Source organism: Necator americanus, chromosome IV (assembly GCF_031761385.1).
Source record: "Necator americanus strain Aroian chromosome IV, whole genome shotgun sequence".
NCBI classification, from domain to species: domain Eukaryota; kingdom Metazoa; phylum Nematoda; class Chromadorea; order Rhabditida; family Ancylostomatidae; genus Necator; species Necator americanus.
In genome coordinates, this window is record NC_087374.1 from 31,436,389 (window position 1) to 31,461,661 (window position 25,273).

The window sequence follows — 25,273 nt, forward strand, 5'->3', positions numbered from 1 at the left end:
TAAATAATTACAGCTTAGTGGGAGTGGGTAACTTTTTGCACCGATACAGTCTTGAGGCAGAATTAAAAAGGGTGGTAACAAAAATAGCTTTCTATACTTACTTCCTCATTCATTCGTTCATTCATTCATTCATTCATTCATTCATTCATTCATTCATTCATTCAAGAATTAACCTGGAATGAATGAATTTTCTTACATATTAAGCTATTCCAATTAATATGTTGAAGTTAATGATGAGTTTCTTCTTTCAGATATTGTCGAAAATCCTTTCGTCGGAAACATTTTTTGCACATCGGTCGCATATCAAGATTAAAGATGTGTTCACTGAAAGGAAAAGAAAAAACGTGGGTGGAGGAATGTGTGGATGGGCAAAAAGAATTACAGTAGCTGGATGGGCAAAGAGAATTACAGTAACATCATACCTATGTTTCAATACTCGGTCACATGACAAACATCGATAGCAATCAACACACCATTTCTTTCCAAGGATATTGATACTTGTAGCGGTAAGGAACCGGTTACATCGATAGCAGAACTCACCGCAGAGCTGAAAATGCGTGGGAGGTTGAGAGGAATGTGGTCGTCTCGAGGAAAACCCTCCACTTACCATCATCATGTCTTCTTTACAATACGCTTTCCCATTCCATTCGTAGTGTTTCGTTCCCATAAATGCGACATCACATTTCGCACAACGGAAATGCTACAGGAAAAAGAAGTGAGGGAACATGTTCGTTTTACGCAAAGAGGGAAAAATGATAGATGACCTCAACGTGAAAATATTTCCCCAACGCTAATGTACTTCTCTCATTCTCCTTGTCAATTGGTTTATGACATCCGGCACAAATTTCACAACGTAGATCAAAACATCGTGCACAAAACCATTCTTTTTCCAGTTGTCTTGCTGCGCCGGTCAACGCAGTCCTCAAAAATTAGTTTTCCAGAGAAATCGGGGGAAAACACCGAGGAAGCATACGAAAACATACTTGCAATCAGCACATGAGAAATGATAGGCGTGGAAAAAATAGTTATCGATTCGTAAAAGATCCTCCTCGACAATCGATTGACGACCTGTGAAATAGTCTGATACAGAATTTTTCAAACTACTCTTAAAACAACTTACACTTCATGCAAACGTAATGACGAGATTTCGGGGACATCTCTTTGCAATTGTAGCATGACATCCTCAATAATGTGCTTACATTTTAGTTATAAAAAATAGAATGTTATAAAAATTTTTGCGATGCAGTGAAATGTAATAAAACAATTGTAAATAAAATAATTTTTCCTGCTTATAATCGTTCAAATCTCTAACATTCTTAAATCGAATTTCTTGAGACAACACCTTACGCTTGTCATGCGTCAGTGCCACGTAAATAGCATTCATAAAATTGGCTAGTCTAGGAAAATTTAAAGGCAGCATACCGCGAATCTGGGCTGGTACGGATTTCGGCTGATGTATCTGTATACGGGGTCGTAGATTATGGAGACCGGGGTGGTTCCGCTCATCTCTCCCTGAATCACTGCAAGCAGCCGGGGAACGGTAGAGGGTCCCGGCGGATTCTCCGCGAATGCCTCCCAGACATTACGTGTCTAGTGGATATGCCCCGAGGATACACGAAAATATCTCGACGAGGTCACGCTCTAGTCGTTCATAGTGGCGCAGACAACCATCTTAGAAGCTCTTTTAGCCATAGAGACGCAAAGAACTGCACTATTACAAGAAATATCTAAAAAAAAGAAGAGAACAGGGGCGAGTTTTGTCTAGATCTTAATGTAAAAAGAAGAGAATGGGAGCCAGTTTTTTGCATATTTGGAGCTACTAGATGCATCCTTCGCTTATGTTTCACGTGGTTACTTCTCTTGCTTCTCCTACGATTACAAATTTGAGATCATCTCACATCACAAGTTTCCAGTGGAAGTGTATAATCCTCCAAAATTATTAAGTAGCTCGTAAATTATATCCTAGCCGGTGATCCAACGTATAAATAATAGGTAAGCGGAGTCAGCTATTTAGGTAGCAACGAAAGTAAACCTCTTTCTCGCACCAGCGCTAATTGCTCTGCCGAGGCATGATCGAGGCATGGTCGAAAATCTGCCGGACCCTGATACGATGCCTTCTATTGCAGCGCGCCACCCTTGCACGCGTAGCGTCCCTTTCTGCCTATCGGGGCAGCCCGAATTTAGTTTTGACGAATCGCAGGACGGAGGCGGCGCAAGAGGTGGAGCGTTGCAATAGATTTCGTCGTACAAAACAGCATTCTGGAGGTGACTGTTTGTAGTGATCCAGGGAGAGATGAGCGGAACCACCCCCGTCTCCATAATCTACGGCCCCGTATACGGATACTCCAGCTGAAATTCGCACCACCTCAAATTCGTGGTATGCTTCCTTTAAGAAATTTGTTCTAAAACATTTTAGAACATTTAAAAATAACATTTACCTTCCATTCACACACCACACACCATAGTCAAGACTTCCCTCACAGTTTTCGCATGTGAAGCATTCCGGATGAAATGAGTTGTTAGCTGACCGCATAACTTTTCCGAAGACAAATGAATCTGAATGCACAAATCCTCAAATAGTAGTTTATTAATCAATCGAATCACAGTACTGGGATCTGCAGTGAAGACACACAATCCAGAAATTAATTAGAAAATGAATAGGATGAAAATTAATAAATAGAGTAATAATTGAACTTAAAAAAACAAAATCAAGCAAAATTAATTGATGAAATAAACTAGCAGTTCAACATAAATTAGTAATTAAAATCAATAATTAAGTTAGGATTGAAGCGTCTGATTTAAGAAAGTTCTAGAAAAATTTCAATTGCACCTTCGCCAAACATACTATAATGGAAGAAGTTTCGTCAGGTCACATTTTCATTACTTCACTAATTTTATAAAAAGCCGCAAAATTTACAACTTTCTCCCATTAAATAACTAGAAAAGAATAGTTTAGCTCATTGATGTTGCTTTGCAGAGCAATTCAGTCCTATGTTCTTTTTCCTGGACGAGATATATGTAGAGTGGTTTCCAGACGTCCACTGCGGTTAAGGACAACAATTTCCAGACGCGTATGAACAATAAATTACCTCCAAAATTAGTTCAAATTAAACTTTTTCAAGGTTTTGAACTGCATCGCATGAAGATGTGTTAGGCAACTAATTGCTATTACTGACCCACATGATCATCTTGACTTTCCGAGTACGGTGTGATGTTTCCTGGATCCCTTTCACTCCAATTCTTCACAAGGCGGGTGTAGTGTAGCGGTTAGAGGTTCCGCTTCCTGCACGATCGATTGGAGGTTCGGATCCGCCCTAGTGCTCACCAAGCCTTTCATCCCTCCGGGGTCGTTTAATTGGTACCAAACTAGTCTGGGAGGTAAAAACACTGACTTGGGACATCGGCTACCCACCGCAAATCATTGTATAGGCCAGTTACACGTTCGTGAACCTCAAACGATTCCGAATTGAAGCGAACGTGGGGGCGCATCCCAAGCGGATTAATTAACGCCAGACACCTTATCCTTTATCCTTTATCCTAGTCTCCAAGCAAGAGCCAAAATGTGCAAAATTTTAAGGTACTCACTGCATTTTGCACATATTGGCGCATAGAGAACGTTGAAATCGTGTCGACAGTAGTATCTACCATCCATCTCGAAATAATCGTCATCAAGTGAAATCGGCAGCAAACATTGGGCACAACTGAAAAAAAACAAACACTGATTTCTAAGAGATCTCCGTTTCGAAAAATTGTCTGACAAACCGGAAGCATTCCTGATGCCAAGCAGTTCCTTCCAGAACTACGTAGAATTCGCCATCGTGAAAATGTTGCCGACATCTGTTGCATCGTGGAACCGAATCCCAAGCGTCCTCCGACGAAGATGATGTGATAGTGCTCCGAATAAAATAATTCAGTATTTAGGAACAAGAATTAGCGACACTGATGACAAAAATTTACTGTAAATCAAAGATTTTTTTACAGGATGCAGTTTTCTTGAACAACCAAAGCCATGCCAGGTTATTAAGGCGAAACCATCATTATTTAAATATGTTGGGCCGAGGTTGACTATGTTCCACGACACACCTACGACTGTAAAAATACAATTACAACAAGTCCATCACTCCGAAAAAAATGCCTTCAAATCCACTCAATAGTAGTGCGTATTTTTTGCCACCTAAGAGGACAAATCTTTGGGATTTTCAATGATGAAAGAAGTCGCAGTGGTACCAGATAATCCGGATTAGAAAGTATAGTCGAAATGGATTTTGTTCCATCATCACATAAACGTAATAATGGCTTCTCTTTTCTTATATTTCCGCTTCCGTTTTTCCTTTCTGAAAAAATAAAACTTCCCTACGGTATCATACTGATGGAGAATCCGCACCCCACCGATTGGACCCTTAAAGTTTGCACACTGTGTTTAAGCTCTGCTCCTTTTTGCACATGAGAATGAAAGCAGCTCTATAGTGACGTTTTTTTTTTCTTTTTTTTTTCAAAAAAATATTTTCAGGTAAACGAAGAGCTACAGTCTTCGGATTAAGTTTACAATTTATTGAGATTCCTTATAGTTTCATCAAATTCTACTGAGAAACACTGTCGAGTTATGTTTGGAGACGACATGCCTCGGCGAAGATGCGCCCAGCCGCGTCAGGCGTAAGCGGCTGCGCTCGAAGCGGTGCGGTGGAGCTTAGTGATTCGAAGACGGGACCCTCGCTACCACCATTCACCGCTGCATTTCGCGATGGTCTTCGACTGGGATTGAGATGGGAAGATCGTGAAATGCAGCGATGAGTGGTGCTAACAAGGATTCCTTCAGGATGCTTACCGTTACGCGCCACCACACCGTTTCGAGCGCTGTCACTTACGCAACTGCGCCGGTTTGATGACCGAGGATGATGGCCCACCGATTAAGTCAAACATCCAAGTCATGTCCTGCTGGTTACCGATTAGAATCTGACTATTTCAAAAGTCCTGCGCTCTGATGTAAGCATTAATTTAAAATACTCAACTGCTCTCTTCCAATTTCCGCAACATTTCCTTTCTGAAGTCTATTTTTGCGTTCATATCTGGAAACAGTGCTGATCATATCCATGACAGACACAACCTTCAAACAATTCCGGCAACGAACGGATTTATTCTCGGCATTTGAAATTCGCTCAGACTAGAAATTACTACATAAGTTCGATGTGGCAGCATGGAAAAAGGCTGCCGAAGACGCTCGAACTTCGTCATAGAATCTGAGTATGCGGTCTACAAGATGTTCTCGAGCAGTCATGCATCGCGAGAACGATTTCTGCTTTCGATTTGAGTTCTGGACAACAGGAGCCTCTTCCCGTCTCCCTTCATCACTGCAGGTTGAAATCTTTAAAGGCATCACTCCACTAATCTGAGGTGGTACGGATTTCAGGTGGAGTATTATACGGGATAGTAGATTATGAAGAGGGGGTGATTCCGCCATTTCTCCCTAATTGCCGCAATAAACGGCCCGGAAGATACGGCTTCGAGCGTTCTGGCGCACTATTTTCTACAAGGAGTTCAAATGGAGCGCCGCAGCCTTGTGCACGCGCCGCATCTTCCGGGCCGTTTTTCACAGCACTTAGGAAGAAACGGACGGAATCACCCCCTCTTCATAATCTAGTATACGGATACTCCATCTGAAATCCGTACCACCTTAGACTCGTGGTTGCATACCACGAGTCCAAGGTGGTACGGACTGCCTTTAAATTGACGAGAATGGTACCCACAGAAGACCCATGTGCGTGTAGGCGTATGAGAGAACAAGTAATTACAAATGTAGTCCTATTTTTATTACTATCTTTTCTTACCCAGAAAAAAAGATGATGAAAAGGAAACAAAAAAGAATAGAGCTCGTGTGCAAGTACTGCAAACTGGGACAATACAAGAACTTAGTGATGGAGGTTTGCGAGAGATCAAGAATAACGTTTTGCTTCCATATCTTACGAAACTAAAAATCACACGGTCGCTAATTCATTAAAGCCAAAGTATCACAAAACGGACGTGGTTGGGTTCTCTGCGAGGAAATATAGGGTTCGGGGGTGTAGATTAACACAAGTGTGAGCCTAGCCCCGTTCACTTCATTGGTTAAAACAATTACCGTCAATGATTGGGCAAAATGAAATATTGGATAGATCAATCGAAAGCACAAAAAGCATTTATTCCAACTGTGTTTTCAGAATTTGGTCGTATACAGAATGAGGACTAAAAACAGTGTTTTGTGATAGTGTGCCTGCGAGGTTTTTAGATTGAACCTTTATTTGCCTGACGTTTCGGCTTTTTCGCCGTAAATGGGGGTAAAAGGCCTAAATAGAGGATGAATGGAGCAATGCTACGTTTGTCACGTCAAGTGCCACACTACCCTGAGTCAGTGTTTCGATAATCGTTCAGGGTAGTGAAAACAGAAACCCATCTACATTGAAAATGGTCTTACGTTTTGCTCCACCGGATGTGGCGCGGCTGGTTGCATGCACTTGTCACTCAGTGTACCAGTGAATGAGTATTGCTGCGATCAGCAGCGACGATATAGATGATTTGATCTACACACAGAATATCAGGCGGTTATAGGTCACAGAGCGGTACAAGTGGCAAGAACTCATTCGTTATGGACAAGCATTCATTCCTATTATTCATTAAAGGGTTTCTTTTAAGAATCCAAAACGCCTCCAACGTCTTCCCTGGCGATATTTCTGTTTCGTGAGCCAGTATAACGCATTTCACATCGTAATCATTTCCGTTGCGAGCCTCATGTCTGCGCATTCCTGGTGGTGTTACCAAACTCTTTCGTCGTTTTCCTGCCATGTGTTCATTAATCCCCACTCCAACGTTTCTACCGGTCTCCTCAATGTAATTTGCATTGCATATCAAGCACTCAATCTCATATATTACCCAATTTGTGCGCAGTCGCCTGTTTTTCCGTAAGGACAAATAACACATCTTTCACAGATGCAGTATCTATCATATAATCTGTTTCTAACAAGCTGGCTTCTGATGTTTGCATTTAAACATTCAAACTACTAAAAACGGTGGAAGTTTCGCCATCCTTCGTTAAGCAGACCTCAGGAACCCTGTCTTTGGTAATTATTACGTGCACATCTTCGTGGATCGAACAGGCATTCCGAGGATTCGCGCTTGTTTGTCAAAATGGAACAAAACATACTATTCGTAATAAGGAGATCATTTAGAACATCTTGAGACTCTATAGCACAGGTAATTTCTATTATTTTCGCATAGATTCTGGATGAAGAATGAATATCCGGGATTTCTTTTTATTTTCGGAAAAGCGTTAATAACGATGATGCTAGTAGTTACTGCCTTATAACTTATTTAATAACTACTGAGTACTAAAGTGTTGTTAAAATATTGGATGAAGCTAATAAGTAAAAACCAAATAAAAAGAAAGGGAAAAGATAAAGGGAATATAAAGCGAGAGGTAAACGGAACGAATTTCTTCCAACAAACAAACTCTAATGAAACAATAGTGAAGCTAAGGATAACCAATGAGATTCTGGATGATGGAAGAATATTTCAGACTATTTGGAGGTTGTGCTCGTCCAGATGAGTTGTTCTGGCTATCAATATGGCGTTATCACTCATATCGATTGCGTGCTCACACTATCATAGCACAAATACTGCTGTGGACATTCACGTCGAGTAAATCTTCGCGTATTTTATGACAAATCTGTGCTCGATGGCTCTCGCCTCACATTTCCATTCCGGTTTAAAGTCATTGCTTGATCAAAGACAGCATTCAACTCAATTTTCAGACGTTCGGTTATTTCTTCCCTGTAGAACGTAGGATTCGAGAATTCCAGCAAAAATGCAAAACGCAAAATACTCAGCACAAATTTGGAAATCCGGAAAGATAAAAAGTGTCCGGGTCCAAATTCGAAAATCGACGTAACTCGTGACATCCATAAGATTGATTGATGATTGATTGATTGATCAAAGGAAACAAATAGTGTTGAATTTCACCACTGTTGTGTAGAGTTGCTCGCTCAGGTGATTTCACCCATTACCCGCTTCACACGCGCTTTCAACATATTACTCATCACATACTGGTGTAAACAGTTGTTTCGTTTAGTGAAATGATGATGTTGCAAACTACGTTCCATTCCCTATCTACTTTACAGGGAAAATTTCGTGAGAAGATGAGAACTTTCCTGAGAAAATGAAAGGTGTATTTAAAGCTATTATTAGCTAAGTTCATAACACCTTGAACAGCAATGTTAATTGTTGCTGTCCTAGTTTTGTCCAGGCTAGAAGTTAACCGTGACGACACGAATTCCGTCGCAACAACAACGATAAGTCGAGAAATTCGAGGACTTAGCATCAAATTTAAGTTAGAACAGGGTGAGAAGTGAACCATTTCTTTATGTTTTCAGTAAATTCGATGATAAAAGTAAGATATTCATCGAAAACTGACTTGAATGAGCAAAAATATGTATCTTAGCTAAATTTGCACACTACCTAAATTCGAATCTTCACATAAATGCCATAGCTTCTTACAACTTTCAGACCTTTTTGAGCTGGTCAACCTATCGCTTACAGCGACTAGACGTCGTCAGATTCGTGGATGTACGGAATCCTTCTATCCAAACTTTTTATATCACATCGTACTCTTTCATTTCTACGATCTCTGATTACTTACCGAACCGAGAGTGGAGTGGAGATAGCAGCTAGGATCGAGTGAGTACCACGATTCTTTCCTTGAGTCTGCGACGATCCCAGCTCGATGCAGGCCGTTTTCGTTCCAACGCTCCGCTTCGAGCGCAGCCCCTTACGCAACTACGCCGCTTCTACAGATATTTCTGGATATCATCTGATGCCTTGAGATCGTTTCCGTTGAAAATTGATGGAAACAGAAGGGTCTCTGACCGAAGGCACAAAACCAGCCTGCTTCTGAATCATAAAGAAATTTGTTTCCAACCATTGCTTGGATTTCATTCGCGATACTGCGATTATCGCTTTTTTCAGTTTGCATTTTTGTCAAAACATTGAGATGGACCGCATTGGAGACAGTGAAGAAGTGCAGCTGGAAATCCTAGAACTTTCGGCTTTCAGTCTTATTATGTAATGCATGCATCGCCCCTTTGCGGTCCCGTTGCCCTTTGCGAACGCATTTGACGCAAATCGATAGTGCACTGCTATTTTTCAATAATTCAGCGACGAAAAATGCCTATTTTACGAATAAGTTCGTATGTTACGTTTGGGCTACAACGCTAAACCTTTTCCGCTCTAATTGTGGTGTGTTGTTTTCAAATTTGCATTCGTTTGAATGTATAACCTTCAGTTCTGTGTATACGGAATAGAGTAAAACACAATCCATCAATTTTCTGTTCACTTTATTAAAATGTCGACATTGCAATAGTAAGTTATTTAAGACACATTTCAGTAGCGTGTAGTCAAAGAACATACTAGTGTCGTACATGCAGAAGGAACCTCGTTCCACGAGGGCAAATGCGAGCTCTCCATCCGAAGTGACAAAATGAAATGCAACACTACATAAACACATCAACGGTTAATGCGCAAGAGTATCACTTTGCCTTGTAGAAGGTGTATAGAAACGTCACTTGAGAGCGAAAGTGTAAGAGCTGGGAAACGTCTTTTATACAGCATTGGTTTTCGAGAAGATCAATGCAATATGTACATCTAACATGCAGTATAACTAATCTAGACTAAACTGAACATAAACGAATGTATATAGAAATATCATGCACACATACACAACAAGAGAAGTATGCACCACATCTAACATTTATTTGATGGAAAGTAATAGTTCAGCATATGATGCCGTCGATATTGAAAGTAAATATGCAAAATAAAAGTAAAAAGAGGAAGAGCGCACCCAACAATATCGACAGAGGGACCGGGATTCGCGAAGACGTGAGGAAGGCGAGGTAGATGGCTTGGAGGGAATTCCAATACCGTGCCGAAGCAAACGAGATTTGAATAGGACGAGAGATCACCGGTAGATCACCAACGGGTATTACGAGTTGGGCGCGGGCCTGGCGGAGGAGGGGGTGGTACGTCTGAAACAGTTTTGGTTGAGGAATGTATACAAAGCGCAAAGCACAGGAAAATACCTCTGGCAGAAGTTCCTCTATGGCCACTTCCTGTAGAGAAGACTAATTTTGGAGGAGATCGAGGACTGCCAGCAGTTCCTAGACGAACACAATGAATATAATGTTTAGACACAATAAGCTCAAAAGAGGGGAAAACAACTATAACATAGGTTTATTCGATTTAATCTAGGATATGATATAATTTACGGAGATAGAAAATTACACTTCTTCTTTTCGGTCTCATAGATCCTTTACATTGAAACCTTGGAACCTTCGTAGCTCCATGTTAAAAAAAGATGCGCGCAGTCAGAGACTACTAATGGGAATGATGGGTTGGACAGCCCTCACAGCACTTTACCATCGATATAGACAGCAATAGAAGAATAGAAAAAGGCAGCAGTGTATGTCATCGCAAAGTTTCATGCTGGGAGTACCAGAGCGTAAATAAATAATTGAGATAGGTCAGTGTTTGCCGAAATGGTACCAAATACCAAAAGGTCTGATCTACGTCAACGCCCTATTCTCTGTCTTTACTGCTCAGGACTGAAAATAATATTAAAAATTTATTGATATACAAAAGCTGCTCCCCTATACAGCTAAAACATTTTTTTCCAAGACGTTCAAAATTCAAATTATGACAATGTAAAGTCGTTTGACTAATGAATAGTTGTAATGGTTTGTTTTAACGCCGCTTGGCTAGCGAATGGCTTGTTTTGAAGCAGCAATATCTGCTTCCGAAAAAAATGAAGCATGCAAGTATTTTTGAAAACACACACTAACTTTTTTTCGACCTAAGCCATTACCTAACTTAAATGGAGCTAACATAAACAGTTACTACGATTTTTTTTCCTATTCATTGATACAACACATAAACAGAACATCCAACGTGGTCGCTGTGAGCAACAAACTTCACATTTCTTTTTCATTTCTCAATAACTTTGAATGGTTCGTTGTTTATAAATGAGATTCGAAGAATACCACTGCCAGAGTGCCAGTAAATGCCAGTAATTGGTATGACGCTTTGTGAAGGCTAGACTGCTTTTCTGAGTATGATAACTAAAGTATAATAGTACAACTGTTAAAGAATTGAACAACAACCATCCCCAATACACTACACCAACACTACAGATTTTCGAAAGCAGCATCGAGCCAAAATTTATCCTCTACACTCTTGCGCCAAAACGAAAAAACAACCCAACAAACACAGCAGTGGTCATATATGCTATTTTGAGAGAGCGCACGAAAACAGAGATCTAAAGAAGGTAACTTTTATGCAGTCGCTTCCTGGACGAATGTTCACTAAAAATTCCAGATGTACAGGTTCAAATGGGTCATACCACTCGTCTTCGCATGCAAAAAAAGATGCATAGGAAACAAAAGAAACAAAAGCGATGCTCTCAGTCCAATTTTTTCCTGCATTTGTGCAAATTACTATTAGAAGTAAAATTATGTACTTCCCCGAATTATGCTTAATGAGTATTTTTCTGGCTTCTCGAACACTCCTAATAACAACAAAAACAACGAGTTTTTCTTCTTCAGAATTTGTCCCGTTTAGTGGCGGTGGGGTGCGCCTTTCTGGTTAGATTCTGCCATTCCTCTAGGGCGTGCGCTCGATCAGCGTGAATGCCACCTAGGTTCATGCCAATGTGAATTGTATCAACTCAGCGCTGCTCTGCCCATCGCTTTGGTCGCTTTCTTGGTACACCTACGTCTATGCCGATCTTACTCACCCGGTAAAAAGTAACTTAAGTTGTCACCCGGTAGCACGCGACCATATCACAGAAAGCAAGTTTCATGCATTTTTTGGCTATATGAGCCACGCTCAATCTCTGTCTGATACCATTGTTGCGGATGTGATAGAGGCGAGAGACACCAATATCCCTCGCAAAATCTTGCATCACTTCGAGACGACGAGAAACTTCTTTGGTTGCAAGTCAGCACAAGTCGCCATTGAGCGCTGCAGGCCGAATGACAGTTCTATGCACCTTTCTATGGTTTCTATGGTTGAAGCGGTCAGGCATCCTTTCGTAACAGAACACACCAGAAGTTGTTCGCCACTTCAGCCATACAGCATTTACTCTAGCGGTAACCTCCAAAGCCGCCATCACTTGGGATCGTCGAACAGCGGTGGCAGTCCTCGGAGTGTTATACCGTCAGTCCTAACAGTACCAGTCTCGTAAACGGCAGCCGTCATGCACTCGCTCTTTTTGACGTTAAGGTAGTCCAAACCTTGGTAGTTTGTCGCACCACAACTGTGTTCGTTACTCCAGGTTCTTCTTTCCTAAGCCTCCAGCACGGCCTCATCAGCGCAGAGTAGTCTTCATGATGCAGATTTCAGGTCTCACATTATGGTATCCATGAAGATTATGAAGACCAACGGAGAGGGCTGATCTCTAATGCAGGCCGACAGAGATGGGAAATTCTCTCGAATTTGCACTCGACTTCGAGGCTCAGCGTAGAGGATCTCGACCCTTCTGAGTAGCTCCTCTGGGACATCATCATGTCGTAAAGCGTACCGCATGACTTCATATGGAACGCGATCGAATCCTTTCTCCAATTCGAGGAATGCGAGATGCAGCGTTTTTTGACCTCACAGTGCTTGTCAATCAGGAACCATGTATGGCATCGATGATGCTGCAAATTGTGGTGAAACTGTACTGGCTTGTGGACAGTTAAACAATGTCTCTAATTCCGCGTTCAGATCTGCGCCTTCTGCAAGCATGGATTCGGACATATCTAATCGGTTGCGGATTCCTAACGAAGGTCCCCACATAACACTGAAACATTCAACCCCACCCTTAGAAAAACGATGAGACTATTAAAAATGGATGCAAAAATTTGAGAGAATAACAAAGCAATAGTCTAAGGTTGCAATCTACATTTGAAATTCAAAAAGAAAGTGTTATTGAGAGTACCATTCAATAAATCAGTAACGAAGAAAATCACTGCTTACCAACGCCGAATTCCTTCGCAAGCCGATCTGCTAGTGACATTCGCTCTTCGCCAGATTCAGAGCTTGAGCCGATAGACATATCGCTTGTCGATGCAATAGCAGCACTCGGAACTTCTGCTGGTACGGGCAATGGGGGAGGAACAGGTGGAGGTGGAAGACAAGACTAGAGAAAGAGAATTATAACCGAAAAATGTAAATATGAAAACACTAAATACACCTCTTCAAGAATCATCTTTTTGACGACTTCTAAGTCAGGGGGGAGTCCGAGCTTTGGAATTGGGATGTCACTGTCCAACGGCCGTAAAACAGTGTTATGTTCCTGAATAAATGGAATTTCTGATGCACGGTAGAATGCGGCATTCGGCAAAGCAAACAAGTTTTACCAAGGGAGAATCCATTGATGGTATGAAAGAACGAGTTATTCTGCTGGTAACATCTCCGGTACGATTTCGAGAATCGGTACATTGGGTAGTAGTCTGTGTGGATGGTGTTCCTGATGGAGCAGTACTAGTCTCAGTTACCATCGTACTACGACGTCTTTTATAATCTTCCAAGCTTAGACGTTTTCCCTGCAAGCACAATATCGAAAAGTCCAAAAACTGTAAAGCACAACGAGATAAAAGTAATCAACCTTTTTTACTTCAACCGGTGATGACATCGGTAACGGCGATGCAGTGGACGTCGTCGCTGCAGTGTCCACGGAGACAGCACCTGCACAGGTAGCACTACTGCGCACAGTTGGAAGTGGTAGTGGCTTATGAACCGATTCAGCTAAATTGAAGTCTACGCCTGATCCTTCAGCCAAAGTCGCAAATGATGAGCGAAGCGCCATATTCCATTGAAAACGAAATCCCTCCGCTATAAAGTAAAGACTGACAATGAAAAGTAATGTTATCGGAAAAGAGATAAATAACAACCTTTTGATCCCATCTGAGCTAAGGCTGCAGCAGCAACGTGTTCATCGGATTGACAAGCTTCGAGCATATGTCGTCTTTTCTTCAGAGGTGGACTCATCTGCAGATTAATCTCAGTACGCCTTAGAAAATTAAGAAATGCTTATTGTAATCTCACCTGCACTCTCGTTGGAACCCCAGCAATATCGCTTGTAGAATCGGCTGCACATGATAGTGGTTGTTCAGGAGCAGTGTTTTCACCTATTTGCAGATTTTCTTCGCTAACTGATTCTGCAGCATGTCGTCTCAGCCAGAGCTTTTTTCCGCCGACGCTGCTAGGACTAGGACTGACAGAATCTGCTGCGACAACATCATATGTTGCCATTGGAGTGGTGGACGAAGAAGAGGTCACTTCAGGAGAAGAAGCTCGTTGAGCAGCCTCTGAAGGAACAGTGAATGTTGTGTGAATAAATAAGTAAAAAGGTTAAGAACGAATGAGAAACACACCATTCTCTTTCACTGCTGCTGCCCACCGTTTTCGTGGAGGTTGGACCAAAGTGGATGCTTCGACAACTTCATTTTCCTTCGATTCTTCTCCTGGAATGATATTTACAGAGAGAATCAGCTAAAACAGGAAAAAAAACTAACTCTTCTTTTTGCCACGAAGACCTTCCTTGGGGGCAGGTGGCTCAACCGCTGATTCTGTCTTTTTCTCCTTCTCTTTTACAGAACTTTCCATACTTCGCTCCGATCCTTTTCGCCCACGCCTTTCAGAACTTCCAATGCTGCTTCGCGTTTGTCGACCAGGACCCTAAAAATGCACATGTTTGGATCAGAGACGTAAAAATAAATTATTCACATGGAAAACTAAGCGTGAAGACGAATGATACTAGTAAGCGTTACAATACTATTAGAGGGTGATTTTGCATTTTCAGCTGAAGTTCGACCCGAGAAAAAGTTCCAACTTTCTATTATGTAAGTTAACAATCTGATACTGGCTTGAAGGCAATAAGTGACGCGTGTGTGGAGTTGCTAAAGTAAGGCAATTAGGCCCTGAGATGCTACAAAAACTATAACTAGACGTACTTTTTTGTCTTTCGTGTCAACCACTTCCTTTTCTTTGTGAGCTTCTGCCTTTTTCTTCTCTTTTTCTTGCTTCTTTTCGAAAGCCGCTACAGCAGCCTGCAGTTTACGTTCCTCTCGGCTCTGAGAAAGATCATTTTATCAAACCGGAGTGATCTATCAGTAAAGTAACAATCTATCAGTAATGTTTCCTTGCAGTGAAAAAGAAAAATCGTTCACTGGTAGCAGTAAATACGTGGTCAACAAAACACCAGTGAACACCACTCACGCCATTTACAGTTTGAGGTAATATCTGCACATAGGGAATCGTTAAAAGGTCTTCCTTATACCCTAACTCTAGTTTCGATGGTTCAAAAGTTTTCCTTATACCCGAATTCTAGTTTGATTTATGGAGTGCATTAATTTACACCCACTGCGCAGAAATACAAAACGGGAACTTTCGGACTAGAAATGAAATTAAAACATAGAAGCTACTGCAGATAGTAGTCTACAAATGCCACTTACAGGCTTGTTTCTGTCCTCTGGTAAGGTGTAGTCCATGACCTCCTTCAGTTCGATAGCTTCCCTCTTAGAAGATCGACCTGACCCAGCGCTGCTCCTTCTTTTACTAGCAGCGGGTTGTTCTTCCTATAAAAACAGTCTTGAGATGGAATGAAACGAGAATAAGTTTCTTTTTCTAACGAATCTGTAAGCAACACTTTGTGGCCAGGCCTTTTTGTACAAGCACAATCAAATAAAACCAAGAATTAACCAGTCTGTCATTCGTAAGACCCGCTCATGATTAATGTCTGTCATTCCTGAGTCCCGTTCATGACTTATACCACCCATCCAAATGTTTAGCATAAAATAGCGCACCAAAACAAATCTGTATTTTATGTGTGGTCCAGACCCCTTCATAAACCTCAAACAATTCTGAATTGAAGTCGAATGCGTTGAGACATCCCAAACGGTTGATCAACCCCGATATCAGTTTCTAATCGCAGTGACCTTCGTGTCTTATAGATCCTTAGAGTAATGTAAGCTCGCATTACTTGGGAAAAATGTTCCTATTTTTGGTAAATAGGTTATTTTCTGGGGACTATGAAAACTCAAATTGCAATCAAAGAAGTGGAAAACTGCTGGCTGATTCTACATAGCCAAAGATACTCTATATGAACACAATATAGTATAACGAGAAATAAGTCATTGTGGTAGGGATACATTACAAAGTTGCTAACGAGAATCTCTACATGTCCACTTGCACCGCACCATCTCTCTACTAACATCGAGAAGATTCCTAGTAACCTTACGTTACATTATCAATACCAATCATTCAACAACAAGAAAAACCTTTTTCGGTGAGTCTGGTTCCGATTTTTTCATGCTTCCGCTCTGTTTTTTCGTTGATTGAACTGATTCTGTTTCAGTTGATGTTGTAGTCTCCTCCTCCTTCGGTAAATCCTCCTGCTTTATGATCTCGCTGGATACAGCTGTAGATGATCCCTGTTGGTCGGTTTTCTCTTCGGTCAAATCCTCCGCTCTGAAGCTTAATGTACTATTCAGAAAAAGTGAAGCAAAAAACTGTACAAACTTGTTATCAGAAGCCTCCCCATCTCCACTCTGCTCCTTTGCGCTTTCGGGTGATTTCGCGTTTTTATTTTCAGAATGACGTCGAAGACGAATACCAATCTTCTTCGGTTTTCGACCGGGCAAACCCTTGATGAAAAAATGCACAATTTCAAGAGAAAGGATAACTAGGAGATAAGATGTATTGTAGTGGGCAAAGGACATACCTTCTTTTTAGGTGTTTCCTCAGCGACTTTTTCCTTCCTTCCAATTCCTTTTGGACGCCCACGGCTGTCGCACTTACCCTTTGCAGTTGAAGGGCCTGGTCTGCGACCCGAGCTAACGCCATTAGATGATTGCGAAGGACTTTGTGTAACATTGTGATTGCCACGTTCCTGAAGTATGCAGTCAGGTAGCTTCACGAACATCTTTACACAAAAATTTTGCGTACCTCAAACGTTGCTTTGCTACGTAAAGAGTTATTGAACTGTTTCATGTAACAGTTAGGGTCTTCGCCACAAGCACAATCTACTGGGACCAGTGTATCGCGGAAGTCGCAATCGAATGGGATAGTGACCTGTAGATGAGCTTGTTCAATTATTTCAACGCAATAAAGCTCAGAATTAAAATAAGAGTACGAACTTCTGTCCCTTTTTCTATCTTTTCCGAGGCAACCAACATAACGTAGATGTTCCCATTTAGTAAAATATGCTTAAGAGTCGAATTTGATCGACAACACCTAAACAGGAAAGGAATGTGGTTATCAGTACCAACACCACAAACACCAATTACGGTTAGAAGACACCCACGTACCTTAACACCTTCGCTCAGAATTACTAACTTTAAGAAAGAGCCATTCTTACCTGCGTGCAAACCGTGCTTCGCTTCCTTGACGACGAGCATCAATGCAGAGTAGATTCTGTCCAAGCCCATTATACAGTACACAGTACGGCTGTAGTGCACCTCGCTGTAATCTCCCCGGACACTCATCCGGTAAACATACGTGACCAACATATTCCATTATCACATCATCTTGCTTGATGAACTCGGTTGCAACGAGGCCTTAAAATTTGAATGCAATAATATGATGCTGTAGAGATCCAAATTGAAGAGAACTACCTTCGACATCTGGAGCAACAAACATGCGTTTGCCACGTCTCAGGTCACGGGAATTCTCCAGAATGCTCTGCGCGCCAGCCGTTGTGTCAAACAGTGCAAGCATTTGCTTAGCTCGTTTCGTGTACTCATTTCGACGAATCATTTGGAACTTTTTGTAGGCTGTTGGACCACGTTTGGCAGGTGTTTTCGTGTGCTAAAGAAAAATCAATACACTCAAACTCAACTCTGTTCAACTCTGTTCCCATATTCGCAAGCAAAACTAGTCAAGATAAGGCAGATAACAAATGGCTGTCTGGAGCAGAACATAATCAGAAACAAATTTATGTCTCGTACAAACCAGACACAAGCGTGAGGAATAAGAACTTCGATTACTAGCAAGCTTCTAGATACAAGTCAGAATTTCTTCACAAATTCGCGCATCGCACTGCTCGTTTCGTTTCAGACTATGAAGAGGAAATGAACTGTTTTCTAGTGGAAACATACATTGCGCTCTTTGAGTCGCCGACTGAGTTTGGCGCGTTTTCGTTCCTCCCGTCTTTTTAACTTCTCTGCCATTTTTCTCTCCTTTTCGCGTGCCACAGCTTTCAACTGCTTTAACTGAAAAAAAAACTGGTGCTAATTGCTGGAACAAAACATTTGAACTTCATCAAGTAACCCTTAACACACCTGCAACTCTTGGGCCTGCTTCTTAGTCCACTTGAGTGGTCGAGGCTTGCAAAACTCGCACAGATAACTATCATTCTGATTGAATTTTTTCGGGTCAAGTCCCATACATTTCATGTGTTGCCAGACACTGCAACGACAACGTCATCAATAAACGCGAAAACATCTATACAATACTAGTCAGGGTGACACTTACTTGCACTTTTCACATTCGACCATCCATTCGTCATTGTGCTGCATTTCACACAGACACCGCGTTACATAGTCTCCCCATTCAGCTTCCTGCAGACAAAACATTTCACAAGATGATGTGATCAAACAACTGAAGTCTATAGGAGATCTAACTGCTCTACCTCTGCACCTTCTTCCTCATCACTACTAGGATCTGTGCTCACGTTTGCAAGCTCGTCATTAGGAGAAACTCCATTTATGTCTAAAATCTTCAGAGCATTACCGAAGCATACGACGGTATCAGATTTAAAAAATTTTACCTTTTTGTTGATAATTAGACCTATTAGACGTAGGAAATGGAGCACGAGCGGTTGTCGTATGAGATGGCGATGATGCAGTGGTACTTTGGTACGCACTACGGAGCGTTTGAGCTCCGGAAATAGGAGGCAATATCGGAGGCAGTTCTGGAGCCATTGATCCGTCGTAAACCTAGGGATAACAACGTGTATAATTATGTCAGTCCTGATTATAGACACTTAGAAAACGTACAGCAGTGTTAGCAACGTTAGCTCGGCTTGCCATACGACCTGACGAGCGTGTAGGTTGAAAGTCGGAACCCCTCGGTGCAGTGAATGAACCATCCGAGATGTCATGATGTGAAGGCGTTGTGCTAGTAGCGGCAACGCTTGCACTGCTGCTACTACTCAGCGACGATCGCATTCTTCCCTATAATACGACTTTTCCGTGATTCCTCAATTTTTGAAATCCCTTATGAGCGTTCAGAACTAACCGATCCTTTAGGTCGTCCTCGTCCTCGAGAAAGAATAGAGACTGGACCTCCTGCTTCGCCTTCCTCACCGCTGAATATAGCATCGTTTCCAGATCTGCGACGTGAAGAGGACGAAGGTTCGCTGACGAGTCGCTTCCGCTCCTTCGCCTGAGCTTCGGTTTCTATTCGCTTCTGTTCTAACTCCTGAAAATAGAAACAAAAGGTTGTCTTGTCTAAGTCAGCTGTACTTAGAAAGTAACTCGAAGAACACGACTAGGAGCAGCGCAGTTCCACTGTTGAACATTACAACGAAGAAGAGCGAATGGAAGTTTCTCAAATTTTGCTGTTAGGAGCCTACTTTTTTGTAAAATATGATAAGAAATAAAGAAACCAAACATATAAGTAGGAGAGAGCTTCGCGCAACTTTATGCTTCTTTCCAAAAAAAACACCTAAAAACGCATTTCCAGAGCAAATCATGGCATATGAATTTGCGAGTGATTGTTAACATTGTTCTCTGCTAAATAGGGCATGCTTGAATTTAAACGAACTTGCTATTAACTTCAGAGAACCACGTAGTGTTCCACCCCAAGCAAAAACTAAAACAGTTTGGGTACCTGAGCAATCTCACGACTGATAGCCTCAATTTTCGCTTTAATATCGTCTTCAGAAAATTCATTGCTAGTCCATTGTGGCTGACTAACATCAGACTGGGCAGACAACGAAGTTGCGGCAGCCATCACCTCGGGAGGGAGGGTGGAGCACTAAAAACGAATTTTTGGAAGCAAAAAAAACCATTAAACCCTACAATTAAACTAACTTTGCTTTCTGCAGTTTCAAGGGAAGGTTGAGGTCCAGATTCTGAATCGTCTACGAAGTTGTCGGGGAGAGGGGGAGTTTCAGGCACCGGAGCATGCGTCTGTCGCTGAAAGTCCTTTTTTTCTCCACAATGTGATGGCAATTATTGGCAAAGACTTATCATAACATAGAACACTCCAACTCATTCTTGTCATGAACAGTGGGAAAACAAACCATCGAAGGTGCAGGTTCATTTGTAGGTGGCACTCCTACATTAGATGTGATAGAAACACTTGACGGACGTAATCGAGCAGAAGTTAGCCTCGAAGGTGATCGCATTGCACTTTGCTGTGGTGGAGAATCATCGTCAGATTGAGGGGGCAACGAGGTAGCCTGAGCGGCTGCCGCAACGCGGAAAGGTGAGGTTGCATTGGTGGGAGGCACTCCAACGCCATCAGAAAAGTGAACCTAGATAGGCAATATTAATCTTCAAACCAAATACACTGCGGAGCGCCAAAAAGTGGAGCCAAAATAGAGAGGAGTGATTGGAATGAGAGAATGAGAAATTACAAAACCTCGTATATCGTTCTCTCATTGTCTAGTCTACCCATTCACAAGAAAATGAAAACAATGACGAACCTGTTTTCTAGGAGATAGAGGAGCAGGGCGATTCCCAAGGAGAGGAGCACTAAGAGGTATTCGAGATGCTGACTGTGGAGAATGAGTTGGAGAAGTTTCTTCACCGGATACTCCACTTATGCTCTCTTTTTTGGCACGTCCCGAAGCGTTTCCTCCTGTGTTGTCAAATTTCATAACCATGCGAAAATTAAAAACTACTTTCAAATACACATAGAATCAGGCGCATCAGGAAAAGCGCATGGGGACTTAAATTTTTTACAGTTAAATGATCAGATCTGTAGAGTTTGAAGTAAGTGGACACTAAATCCAAAAAAAAAACAGTTAAAACAAAGTAACAAAGAAAACGTTGTAAATAATGCACTGCAATAACTGAACAAATAATCATCACGACTTGATGAAAGACACTGTATCAAAGAAAAACTGTGAAAAAGCTTACTGCCACTTCTCAATTGGAATACACTAAATTTCACGTCATTCAATGAAATCCATAGGTGGATTTAATGAGAAATATCATAATAAATATATAATAATGAGAAATAACGAAAGGTGTTGTATGTGTTTTGGAGTTCCAGGGCCAAGGTTGCTTAGCCGTAAAAAGATAAATTATTAGATTAAGGAGAGAATCCATTTCAACTTTCTGGAGCCCCTTCACTTGGAAAAGATCCCTCATAGGGTGCCATGTACTATGTTGACTTTTCTTTCTTCGGCAAGGTGAATGGTACAGTGGTATGGCGAATGTTATCCTAAGAAATCGATGTATACTCAAAACATAGATGCCTTTTCTATATCTCAACCAAACAGCAAACAATATTTGATGAAAAGAGTCAGGTCTTCCGATTAGTTACATCTTGATTCCACATATTCGACATATTTCACAGCAGCGATAAATAAGAGTGGCATCTTGCAACCAATTAAAGCTAAAGAGTTCCATGTGGATCTTTACACATTTGAAGATCAGTTTTATAGAGACATAAAAAGTGCTGAACCGAATTCCATCACTTAGAGAATCCCTTTTAAGAATAAAGGAAATATTTCCAAAAGAAGAAAGAATTTCCTCCAATATACTATTTAATACCATCGTTCTATGACGTATCTGAGTGAGAGTTCCTCCTAACAACGTAGATCTATCTGTCTGTGCACTTAATTTGTTATAGTGTGTATATACAGGGTGGTACTGCAAATTCATCCTCAAAGATCAAAATGCACAAGGTTGGACAAAACCTAAATAGTTTAGCTATTCCGTAGTTTCAAGTGTGCGGTTAGCATGTGTGCTATAAATTAATGTGAAAATTCAGAAAAGAATCAATTCATTATTCTGGGTACAGCAAATAAAGATTACTTTAGAGATTGCAGATTCATATCCTCATAGATTACTACTCATGGGAGAATTTACAAGATTATGTCTTCGCTATACCTCTTCCACGCACAATTGGCCTCGTGCCGCGACCTGGTACAATAAGCGGAGCAGGAGCATTGGCTAAGGCAGCCTGACTAGGATCGGCAGGTGAATAGGCAACACGAGGCCCACCACTGGACTGAAGAAGAAGCACTCGATGTGGAGGAGGGTCGGATCCTTGATGAAAAGACCTAGAACAACTGGAATTCTTACTCAGCCCCTAAATAAAAGAATATAGCACAGACCGATGCGGTGGTGGATCGACTTGCCGTTGTACCGGGGGAGTTGACGTCACAGCCGCTGCAGATTGTCGTTGTCCATGTTGTGGCATCAACAAGTGAGGAGTGCTGTTGCTCAGTCGCGCCCTGAAACAAACATTTCCGAAATTCATATGGAACAGCACTTCTTGCAATTAAACCCACAAGCTATTCATTATACAGAAAACGAAGGTGAAACACACCCTGCAGGTCGGACGAGTCCAGCAGGAGAAGGTACAATCCGTGGAGCGGACCGTTTCTGTTGAATCATCGAAGGACTGGGCATTGCAGAAGCAGTCACAAGTCTTCGCGCTACGGATGTTCCTCCATATCCAGCAACGAGAAAGTGTGGCTGTTGCGAATGAGCCAAGTTTCGATCCGGAGCTGCTGTAACATATGTGTCGTTTTCCCAGAAAAGAAGCGCACAGCATAGTTCAGCAAACCTCGGTAACCGGTGGGAGTGTGGACAGATGTACGTGCAGGTCGAGCGAGATATCCAGCTTGAGAATCTGTTGTACGATAAATGGCGGTATCTCGAGACGTTGCTTGTGACCTTTAATCTTCGAAACAGTTTTTGAGATCGCATCGAGACAACAAAATGAAACATTCAAGAGGAGGATCCTAAACATAATCCTCTCTAAGCCTAAAGGTAATTCACACTTCTATTCATTGTCAAATATGAATGTTAACCTGTTTTAGCTGTTCACTTACAACGGTTCCCAGGAATTTTTGTTTATTTCTTAAGATTCTGCAGGCAAAGGCAAGTTCCAAGTTAAATCTAATGGAGGGTGAATAGTTTGCGATTGGCCGAATTTAAGTAATTAGACACAGTTTCTACAAAGGATTGGCGCGCAAAAATTGACTGGAAATATTGCCCTCAAATATCACCAGTTTCGTGAGGAGCATCTAGTAGAAAATAACCAGATCGATGTTACCACCTTTACAGCTCTATCTTGAAGATTGTCACTATCTGCTTACATTGCCTCTCCTGCACTGGTTGATGCAACACTAAGTGCATTGATTGCACTTATTGATACAACGAAGATAGAAATGTTCAAGAAGTACGATGAAGTCCGATATGGATGACCAATCACTTCACTTTAAATGCAGTGAGTTTCCTTATCTGTACAACAGAGAGAGGAAAAAGTCACTTATCATAGGTTTTATCCAGAACAAAGACACTGCACTAATGTTCATATTAATTTTCTATCCCAGAATGAGAGCATTACGTCACATTTGCTAGAATTGCGGGTGGGCGTGGTACTTCTAACTTCTAATTTATCTAGTTCGATTTGCCACAGAGCGAAACTAAGCGACATCTCTACAGCTCCCAATAATTTGTGCACTTATTGATCACATGATACATTTCTACATAAGAATTTGCTTTTAGAAAACATGGACGGGTCATGCTACGGCCAATAGAACATTTAGCTGCGTAATTATCCCTTTATGTAAATTTGCATCTTCCTTCTGCCTTGCCACGCCCGAATAAATGTGAACCTCGAAAATAAACAGATTATTCCCAATCAGACACATCATACTTAATGCAACATCATTCAAATTCCAAGTGAAACTCGAACACGTATATAATGATGACATGAGCACTACATATGCAAATAATAGTTCTTTTCTATCAAAAACTATTTGTAATTTAATACTTCAAATAGAGAAATTCTTTGAACACGCTAAATATAGCTGACAGTCAAACTCCACCTCCAGAAAATAAAATAAGTTGTAATAAAAAAGCAACTAAAACCCAACTAAGGAAGCTACAAGAGTGATGCAATTCAGGGAAACAACTTTTATCGACCCAAAAAAAAACATAACATGCGCGATATCAAATACCTGTTAATAATGTTTGGCTCTCTTTGTTCGTAACCCAACTGTGATGAGACAACAGTGGGCACACGGTTAGAAATGTGCGATTCAGAAGTCATTCCTGTGTGGTCCGGCGAGTAGTCAACTATAAATGAAATCACAATTAACGCTGAAACAGAATATATCAAATGAGAAGGAAGTAACTGGGTGAAAGGAATGTGGGCGATGTGTAGATTCGAAAAAAATACAGTCAAACTGTCGACAAATCTTAGACCTTCCCCAATGTTTATTCGTTCACACCACGTACCACCACATACCACATGCCTTTCTTTTATATACGCTCCATTACTCGCATGCAATTCCTCAACACCTCTTATCCAAAAACTAGAGATGAATAAGCAAATAGGAAGTGATCCAAAGTAAATACTTCGTCTGACCATCATTTTAACTTACATTCAGATAATCCTGGCATTTCGGGAAAGCCTTCATCGGAAATAGGTAATTTTTCCAAATGGGAATTGCTTGACACGGCATAGTCGTGTTCCTGAGAAGTGTAACGACATAAAAATTTAATAGTAAAAAAACCTGCTCTTAAAAGAAATTCAGTCTCTTAAAATGTACCCTGAGGCGACAATCCAAATTTGGATCCTGTGTGCTGACATCCTCATCATCCGTCACGTCATCGTCGGAGTCAGCGATCACTATTCTTTTTACAGGTGATGAAGTAGCAAAATTTTCCGCGGAAGACGGAGCTTCAGAAGCGTTTTGCTGTCCGAACTCATCCTGCGATGGCACAACCTCAGAAGATTCTCGTTCAACTTCAGAAGGCGCGTCAGGCTCAGGTCCAGCTTTAAGAAGAAAAAAAGCGTATAAAAAGTAACTTTCCGAAGAAATGAGGCCTTTATTGGTGCTCACCTGGCAGGAGGTCAGCGGGGACTGGTGGCTGCAAAGGAACGGACGAATGATCTTCAGCAGGAGAATCTTCACAGTTAATCGACATTCTAGCTCCTGTTCGAATCGATCATTGACAGCAAATAAAATCCCCAACTGTCAGTGCATATATCCTAAAAAAAACCACTTCATGATTATTTT

At 41.4% G+C, this 25,273-nt stretch overlaps 2 protein-coding genes across 3 annotated transcripts; both read right to left on the bottom strand.

Moving 5' to 3' along the window:
* Positions 1-227: 227 nt before the first annotated feature.
* RB195_003359 (uncharacterized protein) lies at positions 228-4,929 on the bottom strand (the record flags this gene model as incomplete). Of its 2 annotated transcripts, none has more annotated exons than XM_064200980.1 (11): positions 228-324; positions 423-547; positions 608-700; positions 765-921; positions 984-1,068; positions 1,121-1,182; positions 2,439-2,556; positions 3,586-3,701; positions 3,763-3,894; positions 4,175-4,334; positions 4,866-4,929. In XM_064200980.1, 11 exons carry the CDS (start codon positions 4,927-4,929, stop codon positions 228-230), a joined length of 1,209 nt encoding a protein of 402 aa, XP_064056861.1. The 2 variants fall into 2 exon arrangements, with proteins under 2 accessions (XP_064056861.1, XP_064056862.1); XM_064200981.1 differs by lacking the exon at positions 4,175-4,334 and adding an exon at positions 4,728-4,797.
* A 5,061-nt stretch (positions 4,930-9,990) lies between these two features.
* RB195_003360 (uncharacterized protein) lies at positions 9,991-25,181 on the bottom strand (the record flags this gene model as incomplete). Its single annotated transcript, XM_013446852.2, has 38 exons — positions 9,991-10,046; positions 10,101-10,178; positions 13,033-13,195; positions 13,250-13,351; positions 13,416-13,601; positions 13,664-13,890; positions 13,950-14,046; positions 14,104-14,366; positions 14,433-14,522; positions 14,574-14,736; positions 15,012-15,131; positions 15,513-15,635; positions 16,338-16,527; positions 16,579-16,703; positions 16,781-16,948; positions 17,005-17,130; positions 17,196-17,292; positions 17,417-17,615; positions 17,673-17,865; positions 18,156-18,269; positions 18,339-18,465; positions 18,532-18,617; positions 18,689-18,768; positions 18,827-18,995; positions 19,056-19,232; positions 19,297-19,479; positions 19,891-20,037; positions 20,094-20,198; positions 20,306-20,539; positions 20,711-20,865; positions 22,125-22,297; positions 22,352-22,471; positions 22,567-22,750; positions 22,807-22,916; positions 24,209-24,326; positions 24,635-24,725; positions 24,803-25,029; positions 25,097-25,181. The coding sequence occupies 38 exons, from the start codon at positions 25,179-25,181 to the stop codon at positions 9,991-9,993; spliced, it is 5,451 nt and encodes a 1,816-aa protein (XP_013302306.2).
* Positions 25,182-25,273: the final 92 nt, after the last annotated feature.